The sequence below is a fragment of the Gobio gobio genome (assembly GCF_949357685.1).
Source record: "Gobio gobio genome assembly, chromosome: 21".
Taxonomy (NCBI): Eukaryota; Metazoa; Chordata; class Actinopteri; order Cypriniformes; family Gobionidae; genus Gobio; species Gobio gobio.
Window position 1 is genome coordinate 34756487 of NC_137117.1, and position 26199 is coordinate 34782685.

The 26199-nt window shown below is 41.6% G+C and overlaps 2 protein-coding genes across 4 annotated transcripts; one reads left to right on the forward strand and one right to left on the reverse strand.

The window, feature by feature from the left end:
* Positions 1-143: 143 nt before the first annotated feature.
* birc7 (baculoviral IAP repeat containing 7) lies at positions 144-14323 on the reverse strand. 3 transcript variants are annotated; one of them, XM_079802290.1, is made up of 7 exons: positions 12255-12968; positions 5964-6063; positions 5717-5798; positions 5600-5627; positions 2813-3025; positions 1159-1212; positions 145-990 (listed from the first exon to the last, which is right to left on the reverse strand). In XM_079802290.1, the coding sequence occupies exons 1-7, from the start codon at positions 12946-12948 to the stop codon at positions 788-790; spliced, it is 1374 nt and encodes a 457-aa protein (XP_079658416.1). In that variant the 5' UTR covers positions 12949-12968; the 3' UTR covers positions 145-787. The 3 variants fall into 3 exon arrangements, with proteins under 3 accessions (XP_079658417.1, XP_079658416.1, XP_079658418.1); XM_079802291.1 differs by lacking the exon at positions 1159-1212 and having other exon boundaries at positions 144-990; positions 12255-14323; XM_079802292.1 differs by lacking the exon at positions 1159-1212 and having other exon boundaries at positions 145-1008; positions 12255-12872.
* On the forward strand, positions 13777-23748 carry ddx23 (DEAD (Asp-Glu-Ala-Asp) box polypeptide 23). The gene is made up of 17 exons (XM_079802289.1): positions 13777-13860; positions 14317-14498; positions 14583-14696; positions 16870-16960; positions 17043-17108; positions 17192-17330; positions 17496-17629; positions 18525-18637; positions 18800-18943; positions 19491-19716; positions 19866-20011; positions 20098-20275; positions 20622-20864; positions 20955-21106; positions 21209-21317; positions 21410-21584; positions 21719-23748. The coding sequence occupies exons 2-17, from the start codon at positions 14317-14319 to the stop codon at positions 21940-21942; spliced, it is 2436 nt and encodes an 811-aa protein (XP_079658415.1). The 5' UTR covers positions 13777-13860; the 3' UTR covers positions 21943-23748.
* The last annotated feature ends 2451 nt before the right edge of the window (positions 23749-26199 follow it).

A 26199-nucleotide genomic window follows, 5' to 3' on the forward strand; every position in this document is an offset into this window, starting at 1 on the left:
TATTCTTCACAAATGTTTTCTTAACGCATAACTTACATTCGACTGTTATCATCATCTGTAAAGATTAAAACATAAGTATTTCTATGTTCTCATCTTAAGCAAGTTTCAGTTAATATGTAACAGAAGCAGCGCTGACAAAGAAGTGCAATGCAAATCATTTTTATTCATGAAAATAAAAGTGCAATGTGTTAATACACAGATTATTATACAATATAATCTCTCATAAATTCAGTTTTATATGTTCTTAAATTCTCAAAAAGCTGTTTACTTTGGCATGACACAAAATCAACCTGTTGTCCAGAACTTACAAGCATGGAAAACATTTTAATGTTCTGTGGGATCCAAAAGTCCACAATCTGGGATTTAAACCTGAAAATGAATAATGGTTTTAGGATTTCTGATTTAGATCCTGTCCTTTTTTTAAGATTACAAATCAAATAAATACATTTTTGTGCAGATGGTCAGATGTTCTCACAGATGAACTGATGTTGTCATTCAATCAAAGGGAAAAAACGAAGAGATTCTGAAATTCATGAGTATTTCATATTGCAACTTTGGATGTAAAGTGGACTTTTGGAGCCCTGTAGCTTTAACGTATATCCATATATCAAGCAATAAGTCTTTTTTAAAGAACACTGATGCTGATTTAGAAGCTGATTACACCATTTGTATAGTATTTTTCAGCATTATATATCCAGAATCACTTTTAAAAGACTATGCAGTACAGTTCTTGCTAATAACACAGTGGTGCAGCAGAGTGTGTTGCTGTGTATGTATGTGTGTCTCTTCAGGACATGAATGCACGCACACTCCCACGAATGACCGCCCTGCATATGGGGCAGTGGCGCAGACTGGCTGCGCAGTCTGTGCAGACGACCAGATGGCCACAGGGGATGAAGACCATGGATACGAGCTTGTCCATGCAGACCTTACAGGTCCTCTCTTCCTGAAGCTGTCTCAACTGTTCCTCTGGACTCAGATCTGATCGCACTGAAAAACACAAATACACTGACATTTCAACTCAACCTGGGTCAATTAAGATGATTATGATCTGTTCCATCCCAGAGGCTACTAGATAGAGAGAAGAAGAAGATACACACACACACACACACACACACACACACATTATAAGTGCAATGAGAGCGTGTTAATATGGACCTTTCTCCCTGACTGAGACCTGCGTTCTTGACGTTCTCGGACTCTCCACAGTCTCTGAGGGAAAAAACCATTCACACATTAGAGGAGGGAAAACGGCACATATCATTTTATTAAATTTTTTTAATGAACAACACGTGGCTATTAATATACAGTACTGTGCAAAAGTCTTAGGCACGTTAGTATTTTCACCAACAATTTTTTTTTTTTTAACACTCGGGTATTGTTCACGTGTACTGTTTTTTTTATTTTTTATAAAATGATTGTACTAGGCTATATTTTAGTTTGATAATGTTTTTTAATTCATATTTTGTGTTTTAAGGGTACTATGGTACTAAGGGTTTTATGGTACTAAATTATATTTATGCAGTAGTTATAATCCATTTATTTACTTTTTGAGTGTTATTATTTTACCTCTTAACAGACGAACGCGATCGTCTCTGAGCTCCGCCATAACTTCTGGCAAGTGAGGTCAAATTAGATCGTGGTCATAGATATATCGATTGTAGATGCCTCATTCTACTGATCCGTGCAGTCGCTAATGAGGCATCTACGTATACATCTATGACCACGATCTAATTTGACCTCACTTGCCGGAAGTTATGGCGGAGCTCAGAGACGATTGTGTTCGTCTGATAAGGTAAAATAATAGCATAAATACTGCTCGGTTTCTCGCAGAAACTGATCGTTTCGCTAGATAAGACCCTTATTCATTGTCTGGTATCGTTTAAAGCCCTTTGAAGCTGTACTGAAACTGTAATTTGGACCTTGAACCGTTTGTAGCCCATTGAAGTCCATTATATGGAGAAAAACCCTGGACTGTTTTCTTCCAAAACCTTAATTTCTTTTCGACTGCAGAAAGAAAGACATGGACATCATGGATGTCATGGGGGTGAGTAAATTATCAGCAAAAGTTTATTCAAAAGTGAACTAATCCTTTAAGTATTTTGATTATGAGGGTTTAAGATGTGCTTTTTTGGGGCGGTAAATAGGCCTAATGACGCAAACATGTAGATCACAAGCTGATTGACGAGCGCAAACCTTAGTAAATTTAACTTTGCGTGAATCATTGAAATACTCTCCTCCACTAAATTTTGTGTCAAAAAGGGAAACTCCTACAAATGCATATGCAATAAGGTCAGTCGCAACAATAACTGTGTCCACGCTTTTTCGGCGCTAATTTTTGACTGCATGTCTTTAGTAAATCCTGACAGTGGGTTTGCGCTGGCGCAAGCTTTTAGTAAATCTGGCCCTAGAATGTTTCAGAAAAAAAGTGTTTCATGAAGGATATATAAATAATTTTTTTCAGGATGTTCTCAATGTTCTATTAACATCACTGGAGAGAACCTTGCCAGAACGTTCTGAGAACGTTCCCTGTGAAGTCGCTGTTCACTGCCCTTATATGGACAAGCGCGAGCAGAACATTTTTTATTTCTCCTTTTGTGGCCCAAAAAAGAAAGAAGGGCATGTGGCATTAGAACTAAACCAGGGTAAATAGTAAATAATGACTGAATTTTCATTTTGGGATGAACTATGCCTTTAAATCATTTCTTCTACAGCATCATTTAAACACCATGTTAACGTGTTTACGGTATGAAATATAGGTTTGTTCTGTTTTGATGGAGGGATGAGTTTGGAAACAGAGGGTGCTCCACACCTGGTCTGGGCTCCCCCGTCTGCCTCTCCTCCTCCTCGGCCTGCAGGACATCGGTCACCAGGTCAGAGACTGAGGTGTAGTGTGAGCCGGTAAGCAGGTAGCGCGACTGCACCAGGCTCTCCACTAGTGAGCGCTGGAAGCCCATCTGCAGCACCGCCTGCACCACAGGAGACAACATGGCTGCCGCCACTGAGCTCTGCCCACCCAACACCTCTGCCAGCAGGAACACAAACATGCCAAAGGTGTCTTTAAGGGTGTAGTAATTTGCCTAATGTAAAATGTAATTTTATTGGTCCTCACAAGTAGAACTTAGTATAAGCAGAGCTTGGGTGTACAATATATTATTAGGGGCTTTCGCACGCGAGGAACCTTTTCATAGTTCCTAAGTACTAGGAATGATTTTAGATCTACGAACACCTTTTGGGGGAACTAAATTAGCTCCTGCTTCAGAGTAGAGTCTAACCCAACACAATAGAGTGGTGCAGGTATGACTTCACTTTGTAGGCCAAAACGCGGAAACGGGTTAGCATTTTAGCACTTTTGTTTTTTTTTAATGGGATTTTGGTAAAATGACTGAAATAAGGACTGTGGTGAACACGAGCTCAAGACACTTTCATGTTTTATTCTACGACATAAAATACATCAGTACTACTCCACTCAGGTTTTTTTTGAAGCTGTTACGTGTCTTGTAAAAGGCGGTTGCTAACATATAGCTAAATGGGACTACAGAGGCTGTCGGGGACCTTTTTGCGATAATCCAAAAGCCTATGGGAAAATCCTATTGGGTTTTTCTCGAGGGAACTAGTACGATGCTAACTGCCAGTTGGCCTACAAAGTCACGTCATACCTGCACCACTCCATAGGAACTACTCGCCATTTTTAAAAAGCTGTGGAAACACAGATTATAGCCTATTACTCCACGAACTAACTCTACTAACATGGAAAACAGTGATAGATGGAAGATGCTCAACCTTTACGCTAAAGAGAAAATCCAACGCAATTTGAGCGGACCAAGTGAAACATGATTAGGTATTTCTGCTCAGCTGGCGACTTTGGACATCAACCACACGGCAAACGCTAATACTTTCTTTGTATAATAGTTCAATTTAATAATGTATTAGACAGGACTGTTAAACAGATTGTAAACCAATGAAGACTGAGGAAGCAAGATCTGTGTGCTCAGGCTCTGACGTTCTCAACGCCATCAAAATAAAAGTCACAACAACAAGAACGGCTTACGTCACTTCAGAATTCCTAATGGCGGCGCAAACGCAACCAGGAAAATGTTCCTAGAACCACCTGATGGCTAGTTCCTATCACTGAGTTCCTACCCGGTGCGAAAGCCCCTATTCACACTCTTAGAAGAAAAGGAAGATTTATGCAAAGAATCAGTTCAGGTATGTTTGTTTGCCAGCAGCGTACAGCGATTTAAAGCTTAAAAAAATCACAAAATACTAAACGTTAGAGTAACACTAATCATCATCATCATTGTTAGTTGAATAAAAGGAACAGTTGGTGAGGACAGAGAAGAAGAGAAGGTCATTTGCCTGGGTGAAAAGAAAATTGTGAGAGCTGGAACAATAACAGCAACTCCTGAGGAACAAAAAATGTATAGCAGCATAAAACACAACCCTGATATTATCCTGCTTATTACACGGCTCTTTGCCCCCAAAATAAATACAGAAAATATTGATTTGAGTTGAAGTTATTTTATTGTTTTACTCCAGAGAGACAGAGCATGAGCACAGCTATGTAGGAAACATGTATTTCCAGGACAAGCAGTAAGTTATACTGTGTCATGGACAATGGTTATTATTCAGAAATATCTGACTGCTGAATGTTGTGAATGACCAATCAGAATCAAGTATTCCAGAAAGCCGTGTAATAAACACACATATGAGTCTGTTTATCCATAGAACACAAGCACCACTCACAGCAATGGAGACATTTTACAGGACATTAGGATTGCAGAGAATCCATAAAGGCAGGGGTTTTCAAACTGGGACCTGTTGACACCCAAACGGCCGCAGAGGGAGCTAAGGGCTCGTTGAAAATTTAAAGTCCCCATGAAATAAATAAATAACTTTTGAATTCTGCAGTGAATGCTGTATTTTAAAGCGATATGGAGGAGATTAGGAGGAGAAACTGTTAGAGATTAGGAGGAAACTATGGCTTTACTGAGCTCAACGGCTCTGGCTGAGCTGTGACATAAACAAGATGCTATTGGATATTTAAAAAAGGGGGAGGATCTGTTCGATAAGTCCCACCCTGTCTTCCTGCTTCAGTGGAAATTACGTCAACACATTGAATAATGCTGCATGTTTCAAGGCACTTTCGTGGGCCTTTGAGATAAAATATACTAGCTGTAATATGCCATATGTATTTTAACAGAAGTAAGAAATAAAAAAACAAATATGTTGTAGCATGAGGTTTTGGTTTGACCTGTTTACACGACAACAATGTACTACAAATGGAAACGTTTTTCCTTTGCGCTTTCCAGACAACAGACAACAACGTTGTCAAAACAATCCCTGCTCACACGGATCTGCGAAAACTATTAAAACCGCTGCGTGTGTGTATTGCATTATGAAATTTTTGTGTGTGTGTATTCCATTATGTGAATGTATGTCTAATATCTATTTTGTTTGCACAGTATAAATGGGTCTGTACATATACTTTACTGCCATTATACTTGTAGGAAGATCATCATATTCGGTGGTCCTTAGCTTTTAAACATGAAAACCCCTGCACTGTTACACTTTTAGAAGAATTCATGGCGTGACTCACCTGATGCAGTTGATGACAGAGATCCACCCTTAAAAAGAAAATAAAACATTTAAATCCAAAGCAATCAGCTGTTAAATTAACCATAAGCTGATTGTTAGATGTATCATTATTACTTACCACCCTCTCGTTCATGTTGAAGTAAGACTGCTGGATATTGCTCACATATTGCCTTCCTCTGGATTGAAGCACAAATTCACATCTTTGGAAGCACATGAAAGACCAAATTAATACATATGCGCATACATGCACTAAAATCAATATAACAATACATGTTTGTAATATGCCCTTTAGTACTCATTGATTAATGTGGGATACAAATTTCCTGTTTAAAGTAGAAATAGAAGAGAAATAACCCAGCACTCACTGTGGAAACCATTTGGCGTGTTCCTGCCAAGGGTCATCACCTGGTTCCCAGTTCCTGAGACCACCATCACAGAAGAAACACTTCACATTGTCACCATGACCTAGAAAACGAAGATCAATTATTAGGCCTACCATCTTCTAAACAACACTATACAGAATATGTATATTTAAAAGACAACTGCATACAATACTTTTTGCCATTTCTAATCAGTTTCGAGTTCCAACTTAATGTTCTTTATCAGTAATACATTCAAAGTGGTCAAAAAGTTTAGAATTTTGAAGAGAATGTTTTTATGAACATACATGTATTTTATAGGTTTTATTTCAATACACTTTATATTTAAAGGTAAATGGGAAAAATCTGTCATCACTTAGGCCTCGTCCACACGAAGCCAGAACTTTCCCTATCCGATCTTTTTTCCCCTCATCTCAAGAAATATCCGAGTACACACGAGAGCACTGAAACCGACTCAAAGCGATGTAGTATACATGCCAGGCCAGTGTGTGGCGCTGTAATTCTGCCACAGAAATGCACTAAAAACAGAGAAGAAGAGTTGTGGCTAGAAGGGGTACAGCAACAGTCAGAAGTGAGGCAAAATCTCACAATAAAATAACAATAAATAAATGTGCTACTTACCAGATTGTGTTTTATGAACTCCTGCACCCTAAACCTACCCTTACAATAATGCAAATACAGTAATTAAATGATGCAATATTGATGTGCGCATGCCCAGTTCCCGTAGTTTTATCCCTTCTAGTCTTTCCTGTGCGGGACGTGGTGGGAGAACATCACCCCATCACAAAATGTACGGATTGGCTGTACACACGAGAACACAAGGGTGTCGTTTTCAGATTTATCCACTCTGGGACCCGGTTTAATAAAAATATTGGATTCATGCTCCTAAAACGCCGGATCCATCTGGACGAAACGCTGATACGGTACAACTTTTTTACGTATACAGCTAAACGCGTCTCCGTGTGGACGGGGCCTAACTCACCCTCAATTTGTTCCAAACCTGCATGAGTTTCTTTCTTCTTCGGCTGAACACAAAATAACATATTTTGAATAATGTATGGAACCAGACAGTTGACGGTAGCAAAAAAGTAGGAAGAAAATATTGTGGAAGAGGAACTGTCTGGTAATATTCTTAATAACTATAAATGATGGCATAATCATATCATATCTATAACATGTATGTATTGTGTTCCCCCCTTCATTCAGTCTCTGTGACCTTGTTTTCACTAGTCTGTCTAATTAGTTATGTCATTCACCTGTCTTGTTAATAATCTAATTTGCGTCTTTAGCCTTCAGTTCTCCCTCAGTGTTTGTCCGTCTTCGTTGATGTTAACATGGTTTATGTGCCTGCTATGATAGTTTCCTGAGTTGTGTTATTAAAGGGTTAGTTCACCCAAAAATGAAAATTCTGTCATTAATTACTCACCCTCACGTCGTTCGAGACCCGTAAGACCTCCGTTCATATTCGGAACACAAATGAAGATATTTTTGTTGAAAGCTGATGGCTGAGAAAGGCTTCATATAGGCCTCCATTGGCATTCAGTACACTTATACTCCCAAGACGGATAAAAGGCACTCAAAACATCGTTACAAAGTCCATCTCACCACAGTGACTCTACAATAATCTTACGATGCGACGACAATAGTTTTTGTGCGCAAAAAAAATCAAAATAACACCTTTTTCCAACTTGTTCTCGACTTCCGTGTGTGCCTCCACGACGCATGCACGAGAATATGACGCAGATCCGGCGTTCGGACAGATGACCCAGAAGTGATTTGTTTACAATCAGAGGAAGACGCGCGTATCTCAGCTGTTGGATTCTACATTGATCGTGCTTTAGGTCTCAGCGTAGTGCTCAAAATGGGGTTAGAGTGTGCATTTCATGGATTCCCGAACCCCGGCGCTACGTCATATTCTCACGCATGTGTCGTGGAGGCACACGCGGAAGGCAATAACAAGCTGGATAAAGGTGTTATTTTGATTTTTTTTGGCGCACAAAAACTATTGTCGTCGCATCGTAAGATTATTGTAGAGTCACTGTGGTGAGATGGACTTTGTAACGACATTTTAAGTGCCTTTTATCGGTCTTGGGAGTATAAGTGTACTGAATGCCAATGGAGGCCTATCTGAAGCCTTTCTCAGCCATCAGCTTTCAACAAAAATATCTTCATTTGTGTTCCGAATATGAACAGAGGTCTTACGGGTGTCCAACGACATGAGGGTGAGTAATTAATGACAGAATTTTCATTTTTGGGTGAACTAACCCTTTAAAGTTGCTGTTGTCAGTTCTTCATTGTCTTCGTGAGTTTTCATCACCACGTTACGTAACAGAAAGACTGTTTGTGGCTTTTTTGTTTTTTTTCCTTCTCCCTGTCACCATGGACAATCCTGCAGTTGCTCTGCTATGCCTGGAGCAGAAGGGCCGCTCCCTGGAGTCACACACCAAGGATTTAGTTGGCGTGCCTAACGCACTATCCTGATCGCCCGCTCTGTGTGTCCCGGGCACGCCTCCCAGGGGGTGGTCCTCGTAAGGATTTTGCCACCTTCGTGGAGTGGGTACTGGCAAATAACAACTCGCCTTCTACCATCAGCCCTGCTGAAAATACCAGTCCCACTCCACTGCCGTCAGAGACCAGCCCTCCACCACTGACTGCGACCGGCATGATGGAGTTTCCTGTGTCCACCGCAGACCGTGGAGACCAGCCTGCCGTGATAGAAGAGCCCGAACCAGAGAAGAGGTCGGAAGGAGTCATCGCCCTGGAACCCGGACCACTGCTAGAGTCTGACCAGGAGCGTGAGCCAGCAACATTGTGCATCGCTGAGGGAGGGCTTGTGGAGCTTGAGGACTGGGAGGAGAGCCCCGCACACAACCCCGGCACGGTGGGTGTGTTAGTTGAGGATTCAGGACGGTATTCAAAGGAACTGAAGGACATTATTGAGGCAAAATTTTAATGGACTTTTCTGGAGAAGTTATTCCCGTGTCCCTTGTTTCTTCAGCACCCCCTCTTTCTCCAGTGTCTGCTGTTTCTCCAGCACCCCCTCTTTCTCTAGTGTCTGCTGTTTCTCCAGTGCCCCCTGTCTCTCCAGAATGCCCACCCAGCCTCCATCTCCCACACCCTCAATCAGCCAGTTCCTTAGCCCAGCTGCTGTCCTTCAGCCCCTCTGCATCTCCGACTGACATTGAGGATCTGCCCAGTGTCTTACAGCCACTAGCTCCATCCAGCACAAAGGGTCCCCAGGCTCCGTCTCCAGCCTCTGTGCCCTTCGCTCCACCACCACATGTCGACACATGGGCTCCACCCTGGCTGCTCCCTACCTCGGCTCCCCCGTTATCCACTGGCCATACGTTTTGTCCGGGCTCCCTCGTCCCTCTGGCTTCACCTTGGTCGACCTGCCTGCAACTTTGGCTCTGTCTGGCTTTGCCTTCCCCCTGCTCCGCTTCCGTCCTTTGTCCCACCGGCTCAGCCTCTGTCCTCTGGGTATCCGTCTCCACCTCGACGTTTGTCGCCGCGGATCCACCTCGGTCTCCAGTGCCATCGGCCTTGCATGGGTTCATTAGCTGGTCATCTCCACCTGTGTCTCCTCCTTCTACAGCTGCACCTCCCGTCTTCGACTCCACCCTGGGGCCTCGTCCTGGCTGGTCCCTGGCTCACATCTTGGCTCCTCCTACTCCTGGCTCCTCCCACCTTTCACTCCTCCATGGACAATATCATGTTCATCGGACTCATTGTTTTCTTTTTCTCTATGTCCTCCTTCAGAGCCCCCTCCCTCCTCAGTTGGTCTAGTCACTGCAAGAGGACACTCCTTTTTGGGAGGGGGTGTATGTCACGGTTCATCAATTCTCTGTCTCCTTCTCTCTATGTTCGTGCGGTTGTGTTGGGGGCGTGGTCTCTGATTACAGAGCTCATCACCTCCACCGGCCACACCTCATTAACCAGCCGTCATATACCTGCCTCTCACCCTCACTGTTTGTCAGATCGTTTCAGGCTGTTTCCCGGTGCTGGTCGTGTGTGTTTGTTCCCCTCTGGTTCCTGAGTGTTCTCTCCGTTCCGGTCTCTGGATTCCACCGATCTGGGTTGTCCGCTGCTTCCCTGCGTCACCACCCGTGCCTGTTCTACGAGTTTGAGTCTGTGTCTTCTCCTGAGGATTGCCTGTACCGCATGAGGATCAGCTGGACGATATCGCTATCTACTTCCTGCCTCGATGTCATCGTGTTTACTGTAGTCTATGGACTATTTCTGTTTATACTCTCAACGAGTACTAAAATAAAAGAGTTTGCTTAATCACTATTGGATTCATCTGTCTCTCTTCCAGTTTACCTGACAGTGTACTGTAACATGTATGTTTTTTGTTTCCAGTTCTTCCTTGTCTTCGTGAGCTTTCATCACAACGCTATATGTAACAATATCATAATTACATGCAACTAACCCTAAACCAAACCCAAATCCTAACCCTATAGGAAGAAGGCCTACATGTAGTTAATTAGGCTTAAATGCATAATTACACTGTAACACGGACACCTTAAAATAAAATGTAACCCATTCTTCAAAATCTTCTTTTGCGTTCAACAGAAGAAAGACACTCATACAGGTTTAGAACAACTTGCGGGTGAGAGTAAATTATGACAAATCATTTTTGGGTGAACTATCCCTTTAACAGAATTAATTATATCGTTCTTTGAGAGCTGTCATGATTCACCAGTGAGTGTGCCCCTGATTACCACCAGAGGGCACTCCACCCCGGACTGTCATTCCATCAAAGACTACATTACCCATAATCCTTTGCCCGGATTCATCGGCACTCATTGTTTACACCTGTGTCTCATTTACCTCATTACTTCAGCCTATATAAACCATGTTCACTCTGTCATTCACTGCGAAGTCTTGTTAAGTGTAATACTGCATTTCTGAGCATTCTTCCTGGTTTCTTGTCGCCTGCTCTTGGTTTACTCGCCTGTTCCGTGGATTACCCGTTTGCCCTGTGGATTACCCGTTTGCCTGTCTCTCCTGCCTTGTTTGCCTGTTTGGACTGCTTGCCTGTGTATGACCTTTTGCCTGTTTTTGACTACGATTGTGGATTACCCTCTGAATAAATACTGCGCTTGGATCCTCAACCTTTGAGTCTCGGAGCAGTACGTTACAAGAGCAAACAAAGCAAGCAATTTTGAATGCATATTATTTATATAAGCAATAGACAGAAACACTGCAGCAACTCATAATGTAATAACTGCACATAATGTAAAAACTGGCCATAATGTAATAAGTATCACATTATTATTATAATAAAATGTTCATAATATAATTATTTGCTCAAAAATTTTATAAAATCTTGAAATCATAATGTAATAATTTTTTACATCATGAGAAAATATTTACATTAAAAATTTACCAAAAACATGTAATATTTTCATTATTGTATTGGCTTTTAGTGTTCCCTTACAGTACATTTTCAAAAATCTAAATCCAGTATTAAACTACCTGCAAAATGCAACATTTAAATATTTATGAAATTATTATATGTTTATTAAACAGCATTGGTATTCCTTTACAGTACATTTTAAAATCTAAATCCAGATAAATAAATAAAATCTGAACTTTTGCACCTTTAAACTACTACTACTGGATTTCATAGGCAGGTTAAAACCGGATTAAGATAAAGGAATAATACCAATGCTTTATTTAATAATAATAATAATAATAATAATAATAATAATAATAATAATAATTAATAATGGCATGAATATTAAATATGTTGCATTTTGCAGGTAGTTTCAGACTGGATTTAGATTTTTGAAAATGTACTGTAAGGGAATATTAATCATTTGTATGTTTTTAAAAGCTATTACAATAATTTAAATGTGACATGTTTTTGGTGAGTTTAAAATGTAATATATTTCTTATAATGTAAAAATGTGTATTACATAATTCTCAATAAAAGTAATAACATCATAATTACATTATGAATATTTTATTAGAATAATAATGTCATACTTTTTACATTATGTAGAGTGTTTACATAATGAGTAGCTACAAACACTATTGGTTGGTTTGAGAATAATGAGCGGCACGCGCTGCTGGCTGCCCTGCGCTCGCGGGCTCTCTCGTTCCTTCCGTTCATTCACAGCGCGCATGACTGCCGTGCGCGTGACTGAGAGCGCAGAAAACAGAAGCTAACTAAGTTTTGGTCCTGGTCCGAATCGAAACCACATACAATCCCGTTCATAATTTCATCTCAGTTTCATTTCACACAAAAAAACACCCTAGCATGAGATGGACCTGTATAGAAGAAGCCAGCTCGCGCCAGTGTGTCGGGCTGAACTGAGGCTCCTGTGGGCCAGTTGTGGTAGGTGGACAACCTGCTGTCCTCTGACTCCATCTCCAGGTTCACCGGCTGCCCGGGCGGCACCTGCTCGTCCACGGTCAGCCGCTGCAGTTGACTCAAGAGCTGCCCATCCACAGAGTCGGACGAGCCCCGCGGAACATTACCCACATCCCTGCCCAGCATTAAGCCGCATGTGGGGAAGTGCCTCTCGTGCTCCCCGCGCGGAGTGTCTCCGTGAACCCAGTGCCTCAGGATCCCATCACAGCAGAAGCACTGCACCGTGTCCCCGTATCCCAGATAGTGAAAGCCAGCGCGGGCGAGCTCAGCGGGGCTCACGGGCGCATCTTCGGGCCAGTTGTGGAAAGTCTGGAGTCTTTCCTCCTCACTCCGCATCCCGAGCCGAACCCCCGCCTCCATCCGCGCGCTCCTCTCGCGCTCGTGTCCACGATCTGCACTCATTCTGCTCACCTTCCATAACGCACTGTCCAAGTGCGCTCCAGCCCCCCCTCCGCTGGCCATATAGCCTATTATTCCCAGCAACAGAGCACCCTTCACTATAGCGCGCACATTTCCAGAATAAGCAGTTGTTAAACTGATCTGCCCTGTGGCCAAGCCCTGAATAGCATATGCACAATAGACGCCTTTCATGGTGATTTTCTCTCAATTTCACATGTTGATGGGTTAAAAACAACCCAATCTGCAACCCAGCAAGTAGGCCTAATCACTATGGAATTAAAATGGACATTTTTACGAAAACATAGCCATGTTTATTATTGCTAAATGATTTATCCCTGCACATTATTTATTTGTTTGTTTGTTTGTTTATTTATTTAGTGTCTTCGTAATCTTTAATCACCCTGGGCCTTAACTCTTACCTCATAAACTACTACTTTTTTTTTTACATAGGCCTATTTAAAATGTTACAGAATTATAGTTTATTGTTTTAAACATAATGAATACATAAAAGCAAAACATAAATACATCTCGATCTCGGGAAACAGGACCCCCCTTTACATTATTATTATTATAGCAAATCCAGCGCGTTTGAAAGTAGCTTTTGACTACATCCCCCATAATCCCTCACAGGAAGTCCATCAAAATCACCATGAAATTAAAATGTACAATTTTGTATATGTTTATTATAGCTAAATGGTTTATCCGTGCACAATATTTATTAATGTATCTATTAATTTAGTTTATGTGCCCTCGTAATCTTTAATCACTAACTTGGTAACTTGTCTTCTATTTCATGCCAACTTTTAAATCAGCTGCAACTGCTGTATGGCTACATAATTTAAAATATTACAGAATTGTGCCTTGGTTATTGTTTTAAACAAAATGAATTCATTAAAAAATACATTTCTGGAAACAGGATCCTCCTTTACATTATTATTATTATTGTTATTATTATTCAAATCCAAATCCAGGGCTTTTGAAAGTAGTTTTTGACTACATCCCCCACAACCCCTCACAGGAAGTCTGTCATTTGTTGACGTCAAACAAAATGGCTGCTTAGTGAAACGCACAGGCTTCGCAAGCGCCTTGATTTTGATCCCTATAGTAAGTTTTTCTTCTATTTTTAGTAACAGCACAGTTGAAGATGTTCCTAATAGCGTGTTTTTACTCGTTATAGTCTTTCTCTGGTTTCTAAAGGTTGTGTTTATTGAAGGGAGCAGGCCATTGCTGTGCTCACTGCTGCGCCTTCAGTGTGCAGTTACATTATATTATTAAAACTCCTAGATATATTACACGTGTAATTGTATAGTTGCATATTTTAGCTGTGTTTTAAAGACTGCACTTAATGCAATGTGACTAAATTTCGCTAAACAATATAAAATATCTAGCACAGTGTTAGGAAAAACACACATCTCCCAAATGCAAGCGCGATATGTTCCAATGGTCTTGTAACGTTACTTGTGATCAGTTTCGCTGTAAACATCGACCGACTTGTCTTTGAAACATGCGTCACTGCTCCTCCTCATGATGCATATGGCCTCGCTGTCCTCTTCTTCGCAGATGGCTGGTGACTCTAATGATAAGAAGGACCTGGACAGCGCAGTGAAGGAACGGGAGTCCCGCAAGCGCAGTCGGTCTCGCTCCAGAGACCGGGATCGTAAGGGATCTCCGGGCAGAGACCGCAAACGGCACCGGTCCCGTGAACGCAAGCGCTCTCGCAGCAGATCCAAATCTCTAGACCGGTGTGTTGGCCTATATGCTCTTCTTCTCATGTCAGTGATTATGCAATTGTAATCTAACGCTAACTGCTCTTTATCTGTTTTTAGAGATCGTCGTCAAAAAGACAAAGAAAGAGACAGAGAGAAGGACAGAGACAGGAACCGCAAAGACAGAGAAAGAGACAGGGACAGACGGGACAAAGACCGGTCCAAGAAGTCAAGGTTTGAATCATACTCGCCTCACAAACCTTTTCAGGGCTGAACCATTGCAAGATGCTTGCAAATTGTAACTTTTTTTTTAGATCTACTGAACATTGATTTAACCCTCCTATTATCTTTGGGGTCAATTTGACCCCATTCAATGTTTAACGTCTGTAAAAACACAATTTACATCTTTTTTTTTTTTTGCTTTCGATTGAATGACTTTTCCTAATTTAACGGGGACAACTCTGTAAACATAAAATTAACATGATGATATTTTTCCAATGTCCTGTAGACATTTTGTAGCATCTGTGTTCTTTGGGGTCATATTTTACACCCATTTGTTTAGGTTGTTTTATTGAGGTCACTATAACATGCTATAATAATTTTATATATTCAATGTATCATTCAAACAACTTCCCTCTGATTTAGGGCTCTAATCTTACCTAGCCAAACCATACCTGTAGTATTGCGAGAACCACTAGTAGTTCACGTTATTATGCCCCCCCCCCCCCCCCCCCACACACACACACACACACACACACACCCCGTGAATGACAGGGTATCAAAATGGTTCCAGGGCCCACCAGATATGCTGTCAGACATAAATGACCTGAGACATAAACCTTTGTTTAAAAAAAATCATATTCTGGAGAGTTAAATTGCTGGGGTCAAATTGACCCCAGAGGGTAACAAATGTTACTCGATTTGAGGGTAACAGGAGGGTTAAATGACACCACGATTATATTATCTTTTTTTTTTTTACCTAAGATAATATACTATAGAAATTATAACATTGATACTATTAAAAAAATCACAAAATATGATGCTACAAAATATGGTGGAGCTGGTGAAAATAGATATACAAATCTGAACTCGGCGAATGGGCCAGGAGAAAAAAATAATATTGTGAGTTCTTGTGTGTGTGTGTGTGTGTGTGTGAGAACGCTCACCGGCCACTTTATTAGGTACGTCACTTATTGCAGGCGCATATCAACACGTTATCATATCGGCAAGGCATATCGGCATCATTTTTTCATATCGGCTGATGCTGATTTTTATATTTTAAGCGTTTATCAATAATATCATGCATTCCTAAGCACAACCATCTCTAGGGTTTACAGAGAATGGTCAGAAAAAGAGGAAATATCCAGTGAGCAGCAGTTCTGTGGGAGTAAATGCCTTGTTGATGCCAGAGGTCAGACTGGTTCAGCTGATAGAAAGGCAACAGTAACTCAAATAACCACTCGCTACAACCGAAGAACAGCATCTCTGAACACACAACACGTCCAACCTTGAAGCAGACGAGGGGGGGGGGGGGGGGTCTAAAGTCCTAAAGTCTTGGCACAAGACTTTTTAAAATAATGTTGACTTTTGTGAAGTTCTCTGGCAGTTTTTGTGGAAACTTTTTGTTGGTCTTCAGGGTGAATACTGAGGTTTGCTGTCACTTTGATGCAGTTGTTCTGTGTTGTTTGGACAATCCTTCTTAGTGTTCGATGGTCCCTATCATTCACTTTTGTTTTTTGCTCTCTATTCTTCTTTGCTGATGAAGTCATAATCATAACAATTTGGCAGTTAAAGTCTGTTTACACCAAGGGCGATAAGTATAGCAATATAGTTCGAAATATAAAACAATAGCAGAGTCCACATCACAGCTATAACAGTAACGGCACAGAGAAACAATATCGTAGGAATCACTTTCAGAATGATTTTATCCAGCTAAAAAATGTAAAAAAAACATTGAGAGCCAATCAGAATCCATCCTGCTTTAAAGCACTTGAGCATTTAAAGCGGCAGACAAGCACACGCTTGGAATAAACAGCATCACCATTCACTGGTGTGGACGGGACGCTAATATGGTTATCGTTATGCTTGTCTATAGTTCTCGTTCTTGGTGTGAACGGGCTTTAAAGTTTAAGGTTACAGATGCTTTTGTTAAACGGGCTCTGGTAAATTGTCATTTTTGGACGTCTGACACAAGTCGCCCATTTCACACACTGCTTGTTCTAAACACTGCTGAAAACCACTTATACTGCACTGATATACAATATAAAGAACAAAAAATTAATAAAAGATAATTGCAATGTTTGTTTTTTCAAATATATATAATATAAATGTTGACATATTTTTGACACATAATGTTGTCATAATGTTGTGTCATAATGTTGACACATGTTTGCATTTTTCCTCTCAGGAGCACTTCTCCAAAATCCAAGGATTCGAAAATAAAGAGGGATAGAGATGTGAAAAAAGAGGAAGACGAGGAAGATGAGAAGAAAAAGAAGGTGCCCTATTAAAAGACATTTCATGTTTGAAGGTTGCATATTGTGTACACTTCTGACTTTACTGCAATCTGCACTATTTCAGGTGCAGCCTCTCTCTCTCGAAGAGCTGCTTGCAAAGAAGAAAGCAGAAGAAGAGGCAGAGTCTAAGGTGAACAGATTTTATATATTTATGCAAATTGTGTACTCCTTTTTTGTTGTTGTTTTTTTCCTAAACGCATCCTCCTGTTGCAGCCCAAGTTCTTGTCCAAAGCAGAGCGAGAAGCTGAAGCCATCAAGCGGAGAGAGCAGCAGACAGAGGAGCGCCGCAGACAGGTGGAGGAGGAGAGGAAGAAAAGAAGAGTATTTCAGGACATTGGCAGAAAGATGCTTGGTGAGAGACTAGAACAAATATTAGCATCTGTAGAAACATGGTTGTACTTTTAATATTGGAGTCTGTTTGCTTTGAGGCCATCTATATGGTAATGTGCTCCTGAGTGTTGACTATATGCCACTTTTGGTCTCTCTTTTATTCTCATCATCTTGCTTTGACTTGCAGAGGATCCTCAGGAGCGTGAACGGCGGGAAAGAAGGGAGCGCATGGAAAGAGAGAACAATGGGAATGATGAGGATGATGGGCGGCAGAAGATTAGAGAAGAAAAAGACAAAGGAAAAGAGCTGCAGGCCATTAAGGTGATGAGCTTTACACGGTCCTCACTTATTCAGCTGGAGAAAACACTAACCAATCTTTTAGATCATTTCTTGGCTGAGAGTTATCTTAAAAGCAAATTAAATATTTAAACTAAGGCTGTTGATTTAACTAATTAAAAAATAATGTGTTAAACACATTTAACACATCTGTCCCACCCCAGACCTACGTGTTTCATCGTACTTTTCATACAGTTGATTAATGACGAACATGAAGCTGGGCGTGATGAAGCCCATGCAGTTAGAATGACTCTAAAATAAAATAAAAACCTAAAAGATATCAGGGCAAAAATGCCCCATTTGAGTTTTTGACTTATATTTATATAATGATTTAGTTAAGCAATATTACACGAGTGCTGTTTTTGTCCCGAATAGATAGAGTACAAATGTTATGTTGATTTCATACAACAGTTAAATAAGAAGTTAATATTGTGTTATATTTCAGACACAATATTGTCTGATTTTGCTCAATTTTGCCAAAGGAAATATTACCTATAAAGCCAGAGCGGAGCAACACACAGCAGTGTTTAATTTCTGAATGAATCCGCCATTTGGGCGAATCAATCGGGTGAATCAATGATTCAATGACCCATTCATAAAGAGAGCCATTTCCTTCATTCCTGAATGAGTCAGCCGGTTGAACAAATCGAATGGATGACTCAGTGTTAAGATTGATAACGATTGACTAAACTGTTACTAAATATGCCTTTGGGACTAAGTAAAGCAAATGTTGGCCACAGATAAATTAATTTGCAAATGTTTAGAGCCGTTTCTGCCGTCAGAATATCGTCTTTCCATGCATTTCCTCTGTCCCTGCTGTGCATTAGGTGGTTATGTGTCTTTTTGATGAATGGTGAACTGATACTTATTTTCTCTTTAGGAGCGTTATCTTGGCGGGATGAAGAAACGGCGGCGTACGCGCCATCTGAATGACAGGAAGTTTGTCTTTGAGTGGGATGCGTCTGAAGACACATCAACCGACTACAACCCAATGTGAGACGCCTCAAATAACTGCACATGAAAGTCCATTATTTTGTATATTTTACTGCATTGCATTTGGTCATGACGGCCTCATTTTACATATTTATGTAGTATATGTGAGAGAGGAGCTGGTTAATAGCTTAAGAACACAGATTTTACTGTTTATGTGTTTAGCTATAAAGAAAAGCATTCAGTTCAGCTGTACGGCCGAGGCTTCATCGCCGGCATCGACCTCAAGCAGCAGAAGAGAGACCAGTCCCGATTCTATGGAGACCTGATGGAGAAGAGGCGGACCCTTGAAGAGAAAGAGCAAGAGGAGTAAGATCCACACACTTCATTTAGTATTAGTGGATTGTATGTACACTACAAATCAGAAGTTTGGGCTCAGTAAGAATTAAAAAAAAAAACTAATATTAAATTTCAGCAGGGATGCATTATATCATCAAAATTGACAGTTACAAAATATTACCATTTCAAATAAATGATCTTTTGATATGTCAAGTCTTAAGAAAAATGATTTGCACAAAAATATGAAGCAGCACAACCGTTTTCAACATTGATCATAATAAGAATGTTTCTTGAGCATCAAATCATATTACAATGATTTCTGAAGGATCATGTGACACTGAAGACTGGAGTAATGATGCTGAAAATTCAGCTTTGAGTAAATTCATTTTAAACTATGTTCAAATAGACAACAGTTATGTTAAATTGTAGTAATATTTCACAAAATAGCTATTTTATTTTATTTTATTAAAAACACCCAATTACAGGGTTGTAACTGACACATGGGAGAGCTAATGCTTATGGAAAATGTTCAGTTTTAATGGGTATGGTATTCATTTTTATGCATTTCATTTCACAGACTGAGGCTGAAGAAGGTCCGAAAGAAGGAGGCCAAGCAGCGCTGGGATGACAGACATTGGTCTCAGAAGAAGCTGGATGAGATGACGGACAGAGACTGGAGAATTTTCAGAGAGGACTACAGCATCACCACCAAAGGAGGGAAGATCCCCAACCCCATCCGCAACTGGAAGGAGTACTCACTGCCGCCACACATTCTGGAGGTCATCGAAAAGTGTGGCTATAAGGTCAGTATGCTTCCAAAACATGACATGATTAGATTGTTCCGCAAATGTTTAAAAAGGCGTATGTATAGCATCCATCCATGTAAATGTGTTGTGTGTGTGTGTGTGTGTGTGTATATAATAAAAACATTTTCTTGTTCATTCTTTATCAGGATCCTACACCTATCCAGAGGCAGGCCATTCCTATTGGTCTACAGAACCGTGACATCATTGGTGTGGCTGAGACTGGCAGCGGTAAAACCGCCGCCTTCCTCATTCCCTTGTTGGTCTGGATCACAACTCTACCTAAGATTGACAGGTGAGCTCTCTGTCACACTTTTATATGCCAACACATTTTCTGAGGAATCGGATCAAATGTGGGAAACTCTGTGTGTTTGACTCTAGGATTGAGGACTCCGACCAGGGACCTTATGCCGTAATTCTGGCCCCAACTCGTGAGCTGGCACAGCAGATTGAGGAGGAGACCATTAAATTCGGCAAACCCCTGGGGATCCGGACAGTAGCCGTTATCGGTGGAATATCCAGAGAGGATCAAGGGTTCAAACTCAGGATGGGTTGCGAGGTGAGAGTAAAGGAGTAAAATACCATCCAATAACCAATTGTTATTAATTATTTATATTTAATTATTTTTGATGCTGTTCATGTCAGGGTTGTTATACTTAACTAAAACCATAAATTAACATTTCAGCTAGTGGCCAAAGCAACATTTTCATTTAGGTTAACTTGATATAGTAAAATAACTAACAAAAATTAAAACAGAAAATACAAAAATCAAAACTAATTAATAAGAAAAGCAATAGTATCTCTATATTTAGTGATGCTAAAATAACACTGGTCGATGTCTATATTCGTAGTAGATAACCTCATTGTAGTTGTAGATCTGATGTGTTTTCCTTCCTCATTCTCAGATCGTCATAGCCACACCTGGTCGTTTGATCGACGTGTTGGAAAACCGATACCTCGTCCTGAGCAGGTGCACATATGTGGTACTGGATGAAGCCGACAGAATGATTGACATGGGTTTTGAACCCGACGTCCAGAAGATTCTGGAGTACATTCCTGTGACCAATCAGAAGCCAGACACCGATGATGCTGAGGACCCCGAAAAAATGATGCAGAACTTTGAGTCAGGCAAACACAAATACAGACAGGTAACAGAGTCATGATTTAAAAAGGAAATGACTCTGACTCCCCTTTTTTTAATCCGATTTAATCTGCACGTCTCCTCTCATGTTTTTCAGACGGTCATGTTTACGGCCACTATGCCTCCTGCAGTGGAGCGTTTGGCCAGAAGTTACCTCCGACGGCCTGCGGTGGTGTACATCGGCTCTGCAGGCAAACCACACGAGAGAGTGGAACAGAAGGTCATCCTCATGTCCGAGGGCGAAAAGAGGTCAGAGCGCACACATTAACGGTATCCCCTCGTATTCAAGTGGAAGTTGTCATCAGAAATGTGCTAAACCTTTTCTTGCAAATGTTCTTGTGTGGTAAACAGGAAGAAGCTGCTGGAAGTTTTGGCAAGTGGCTTCGAGCCACCCATCATCATCTTTGTTAACCAAAAGAAGGGTTGTGATGTGCTGGCTAAGTCTCTGGAGAAGATGGGAGTGAGTGCACAGTGTTTATTACTGTCTGTAATTCTTTATAGAAATAACTTTCAGTCACTAACTCCCAATCTTTCTTTTCCTCTGTTCTGCAGTACAATGCTTGTACACTTCATGGTGGTAAAGGTCAGGAACAGAGAGAGTTCGCCCTGTCCAACCTGAAGGCCGGAGCTAAGGACATCCTGGTGGCCACAGATGTGGCAGGCAGAGGTATCGACATCCACGATGTCTCCATGGTCCTCAACTACGACATGGCCAAGAACATCGAGGGTGAGTCCAACATCATTTCTGTCACTTTATCCATTAAACCTTTTCCCTTTAGAACTGTTGAATGGTTATATCAGGGGACTTCCTGTTTCCCGTTCCCATTTTGAGGATTAATCTTTTAACTTTGCTTTTCTCAGACTATATCCATCGTATTGGCCGAACGGGTCGTGCTGGAAAGAGTGGAATGGCAATGACCTTCCTGACCAAAGAAGACTCTACTGTATTCTACGACTTGAAGCAGGCCATCTTAGAAAGCCCAGTGTCCACCTGCCCGCCCGAGCTGGCCAATCACCCAGAAGCCCAGCACAAGCCTGGCACCATCCTTACCAAGAAGAGGAGAGAGGAGACCATCTTTGCCTGAGGCAGACCACTTACACATGTTGTTGTTTTTCTTTTGTGCATCTTGTGACTGTGCAGTTTCTTCTCTCCATATTCTTCATAAGAGGCGCCCAGTAAAGCATGGGATCATAAATCACAGTTTTCTGACAGATAAACCATTGACAAGTGTAGAACTCCGTAATAAAATGGAGGTAGAGAGAAATCATCCCATGACACCATCAGATGGACAGTTGGTAAAGCGTAAAATTGTACACCTCTTTTGTTTTTTACACATTGTGTAATTGTTCGTGATTTTTAAATTGTGTAAAAATACTAATTCATTAATGCATTTGTAGATACCCCATTTCAGTCAGAGGATGAGAAACTGTTCATTCACTTTATGGATTAATAATAAAGTCCTTTAGACTGAATAATGTCATTTGAAGTTCATTTGAATATATTTTACTGACTTGATGATGGCAGATTGTTTAAAATCTGTAATGATAATCTAACATCCAGTTACTTAAGTTACAATGCCAAAAAAGTAACAAGATTTCACAAGCCAACATGAAACTGTTAAATGTTGTTTGAACAAAAGTAAACGCATATTGCTTTACTAGTTGAGACAGGAGAATCAGGTCCACAATCCGTGTATCATTCGTTCAGTCGATTTTTGATTTAATATTGAAAGTTGAAATATGAGAAAACGGCTCATTCATTTTTCATTAAAAAAAAACAAAAAACGAGAATTCGGTTTGATTTTATATTTTTAGGTTCCGGGATAGAAAATGGATAAAAGGCTTGAATATTCGATTTCCACGTGTGGGCTAGCATGAAACTAGCCTGACGTCGTCATACTCAATTCTAGTCAGAATTTGAGTCTGATTCTGCTCCGTTGGGCTGTGATAATGGGGCGTGTTTCAACCGAACCAGGAAAGACCTCAATTGGATAGACCTACAACCAATCAGAGCAACGGAGCGACTCATAACGTTAGTTGTCAAATGTCAACAGAACTCAACTGCACTGTGTTGCCAAGTCCACGGGTTGAAGCGACCCCAATTATGTGATATACAGACGCAGGAATGCGATTTTTAGCTGCCAGCCCTGCCAAAATAACACACATTTTACCCCCCAAATGCCTTTTTTTCCCGGAGAACCCCCCATGGAAAGCTATTGGGCGTGTTTTTTGCTAGTTTTGAGGAACGTTAGCAATTGGGCGGGTTTTGTTGTAAAAACTTGGCAACCCTGTCTGCACGCTGGAATAAGTTACGTTAGAAGAAAAAGATGAGTGTAAACGATCTTTGCCGGTGTTGTAAAAAAATAATTTAAGGATACACAGAGTACTTACCAACACGATCATCATTTCTGAGAGAAATAGTAAATGTGAATGCATTTCCGAACAAGTTTTCCGTTTAGGATTAGAACAAATTCAACCCAAGCGCCTTTGATGACGTGGATGATTACGTTACTGTTTATCATCTGTCCATCATCATCTAAAGCCCGCCCTGACAATTTAATTGGTCCGAACAGTTTCTGTTCGGGCATAATTACTTCTCTACCGATCAAGTCCAGACCGAACTGCCCGAGTAAAAATGTTGTGGGCAGGGCTAAGTTCGGCTGGCATCCAGGCTAGCATGAAACGACTCTTTCCGCTGATTGATCAACCAAAGATCAACCCGTAGATTCGTTCAAAGAATCAGTCATTCCTGAACAGCACTGTCCAGTGAGTCAGCTGTGCAACAGTTCTGTGGCTTTATTTTGCAATAGAATTAATTAGATTTCAGATTCATCCCTTGTTCAAAACTCAGTGTACTGTCTGAAATAAACAGCTTCGCTACATGTAACTGCATCTGCGTGCTGTCCATGGGTCATTTTATTGCCACACAGATTTTGATAGTTTTTTGATAGCTTGAATGTCTGCGTTAATCAGTCCTTACCTTAGTCCTAGAACTATACATTTTTCTTTGGCAGGGACTATTCAATGGGGTAGAGAATTAGAGGCTGCCGGGGAGGAAGGTGGGCATTTTTCTGGCGGGGGAGAGGGGAGGCCTTGGTGTCTTGGCATGTGAGTGTCAGTTTGGACCAGCCGACGGCTACGCGATGTAGCCAGGGGTTCTGCAGCGGCGGAGGAGTCGCGGAGGAGAGACTCATCATCGTCAGACAGGTAGAGTTCAATTAATGTCAAAATTTCATAGGCTGTGCCCTGATGAATTGTTTTGTGTGCTGGGTAGATGTCTGTGAAAATGTGCATCTGACGTAAATCAGTCTTTGGGACAAATTAAATGACATTCAACATGATCATTTTTAATTTGTACTTCCTGAGGTGTTTGTTGAGCTTCCGCAAATCCAGAATGCGACGGAGACCTCTCTTGGGAATGACAAAGTACAGGGAGTAAAAGCCACAATGGCTGTCCCTCTGCGACACAATCCAAATTGCTCTTTTGCCCAATAAACAGGCTTTCTGACTCCAGCACACTGTTGAAAAGGGGTAGTTTGCCCCAACTTGTGCCAACTCTAGACTTGAACTGGTCATAACTTTCTGATATTTCTGTGAAGAATTCCCATGTCCAACCCCTTCTCTTGGCAGGAGGGGGAGAAAATGACCGTTCTCTTTGAGGGAGGATAGCGACAGATACACTGCGAGTGCTTTTACTCGTCCCTTCTTTCTGAAGAGAAGGACAAATTAAGTTACCTGCTGTTTCTTCCCTCCCTGAGGTTTGCTGGCCAGTGTCTAGCCGCAGCCACTGCGAAGGAAGGCTTTCTTTTCAGCTGAGCTGGCTTAAACTGTGTCCGGGGACCCTGACGGCTGACTGACCACTCATCTTGGGGGCTTCAAAACCAGGGTTTTTTGGGAGGCAAGTTTGGAAAGCCTCACCCTCCCGTTTCCTCAAATCACACTGCTGTCGCATAGCAGTGACCAATGCCTCGAAAAGGGCATTCAAGCAGTCTCTGTCTGACAACCAGAGAGCTTGTTTGCCTGCCCTCCATTGCCAGGTCCATACTGCAACCACAGCTCTAGACCACGCCCAGAGCACATTCTCAGGCTGAGATCTGCAATAACCCAGATCTCTTCCCAGAGAGCAGGGTTTGGTGTCCCAGCATCCATTTTCCTCCCCATATCCTCCACAAGCGCCGCCTGATAAGTAGTGAGGAGAGAGGTGGGGGAGAGAGGACCACCCTTCGCTTAACGCGCTGCCTGGCCGCGAGGGATTCGGCAGGAAGATTGCGTCATCATCCACCTCTCCTTCTTCCTCCAATAGACAAGAAATAGCTATATCATTGTCCTCCTCTCTTTCCTCTGTTACGGTTCCAACAAGAGGAAGCAGTCCAGGGTAGACTTCATCCATAAATTCACCCCAGATGCATGACACAGGGGCTGTTTAATCTCCTCCACAGGCAGAGGAGAAAGCCAGGGGTCTCCTTTATTAGCGGTCGCAACCCACTCTTCTCTCTAGCAACCTTGCCAGGAGTGAGGACAACACTTGGGTTCACTGGGGTCTCACCCCCCAGCCAAGCGATGTACAATCCTGCTCAGCCGTGGCCTAATGGTAAGAGAGTCAGACTTGTAACCGGAAGGTTGCGGGTTCGAGTCTCAGGTCCGGCAGGAATTGTTGGTGGGGGGAGTGAATAACCAGCGCTCTTCTCCACCCTCAATACCATGACTGAGGTGAGACCCTTGAGCAAGCCACCGAACCCCCAACTGCTCCCTGGGCGTCGCAGCAATATGGCTGCCCACTGCTCCGGGTGTGTGTTCACGGTGTGTGTTCACTACTGTGTGTGAGCACTTGGATGGGTTAAATGCAGAGCACAAATTCCAAGTACTTGGCCACACTTCACTTCACAAAGGATGAGGATCCATGCAAGAGATCATTCACCCGCATGGACACAAAGTTTCAGCTTTTTCTTTGCCGCTTGTAAAACTAGCGGTTGCAATAATAGAGATAACACCAAAGATCACCACAAAGTGCCGCTTAACAAGAAGAAACATAGAAGAGAATTTGCTTTGACATGTTTATTCTCTTATTATATCCCAAGCAAATCATTCACTGTGACAGTGAATAGACCCGCAAGAAAAACGGCGTCATTCAGTGAAGCACCTTGACAGCTCGCCTCAGAACAGTTAAACAACTATTTCCAAAAACAGGCCATGCTGACAAAATAGCTTCCAATTTGAAGGGAAGAGATTACCGGCAGCAGTTTATATTAGGGAGGCATTTTTTACTTCCACACCATACATGCGTCAAAGTATAGCCGGAGCAACTTTTCTCTATTTGCGGATATGATGAGACACACACGTGC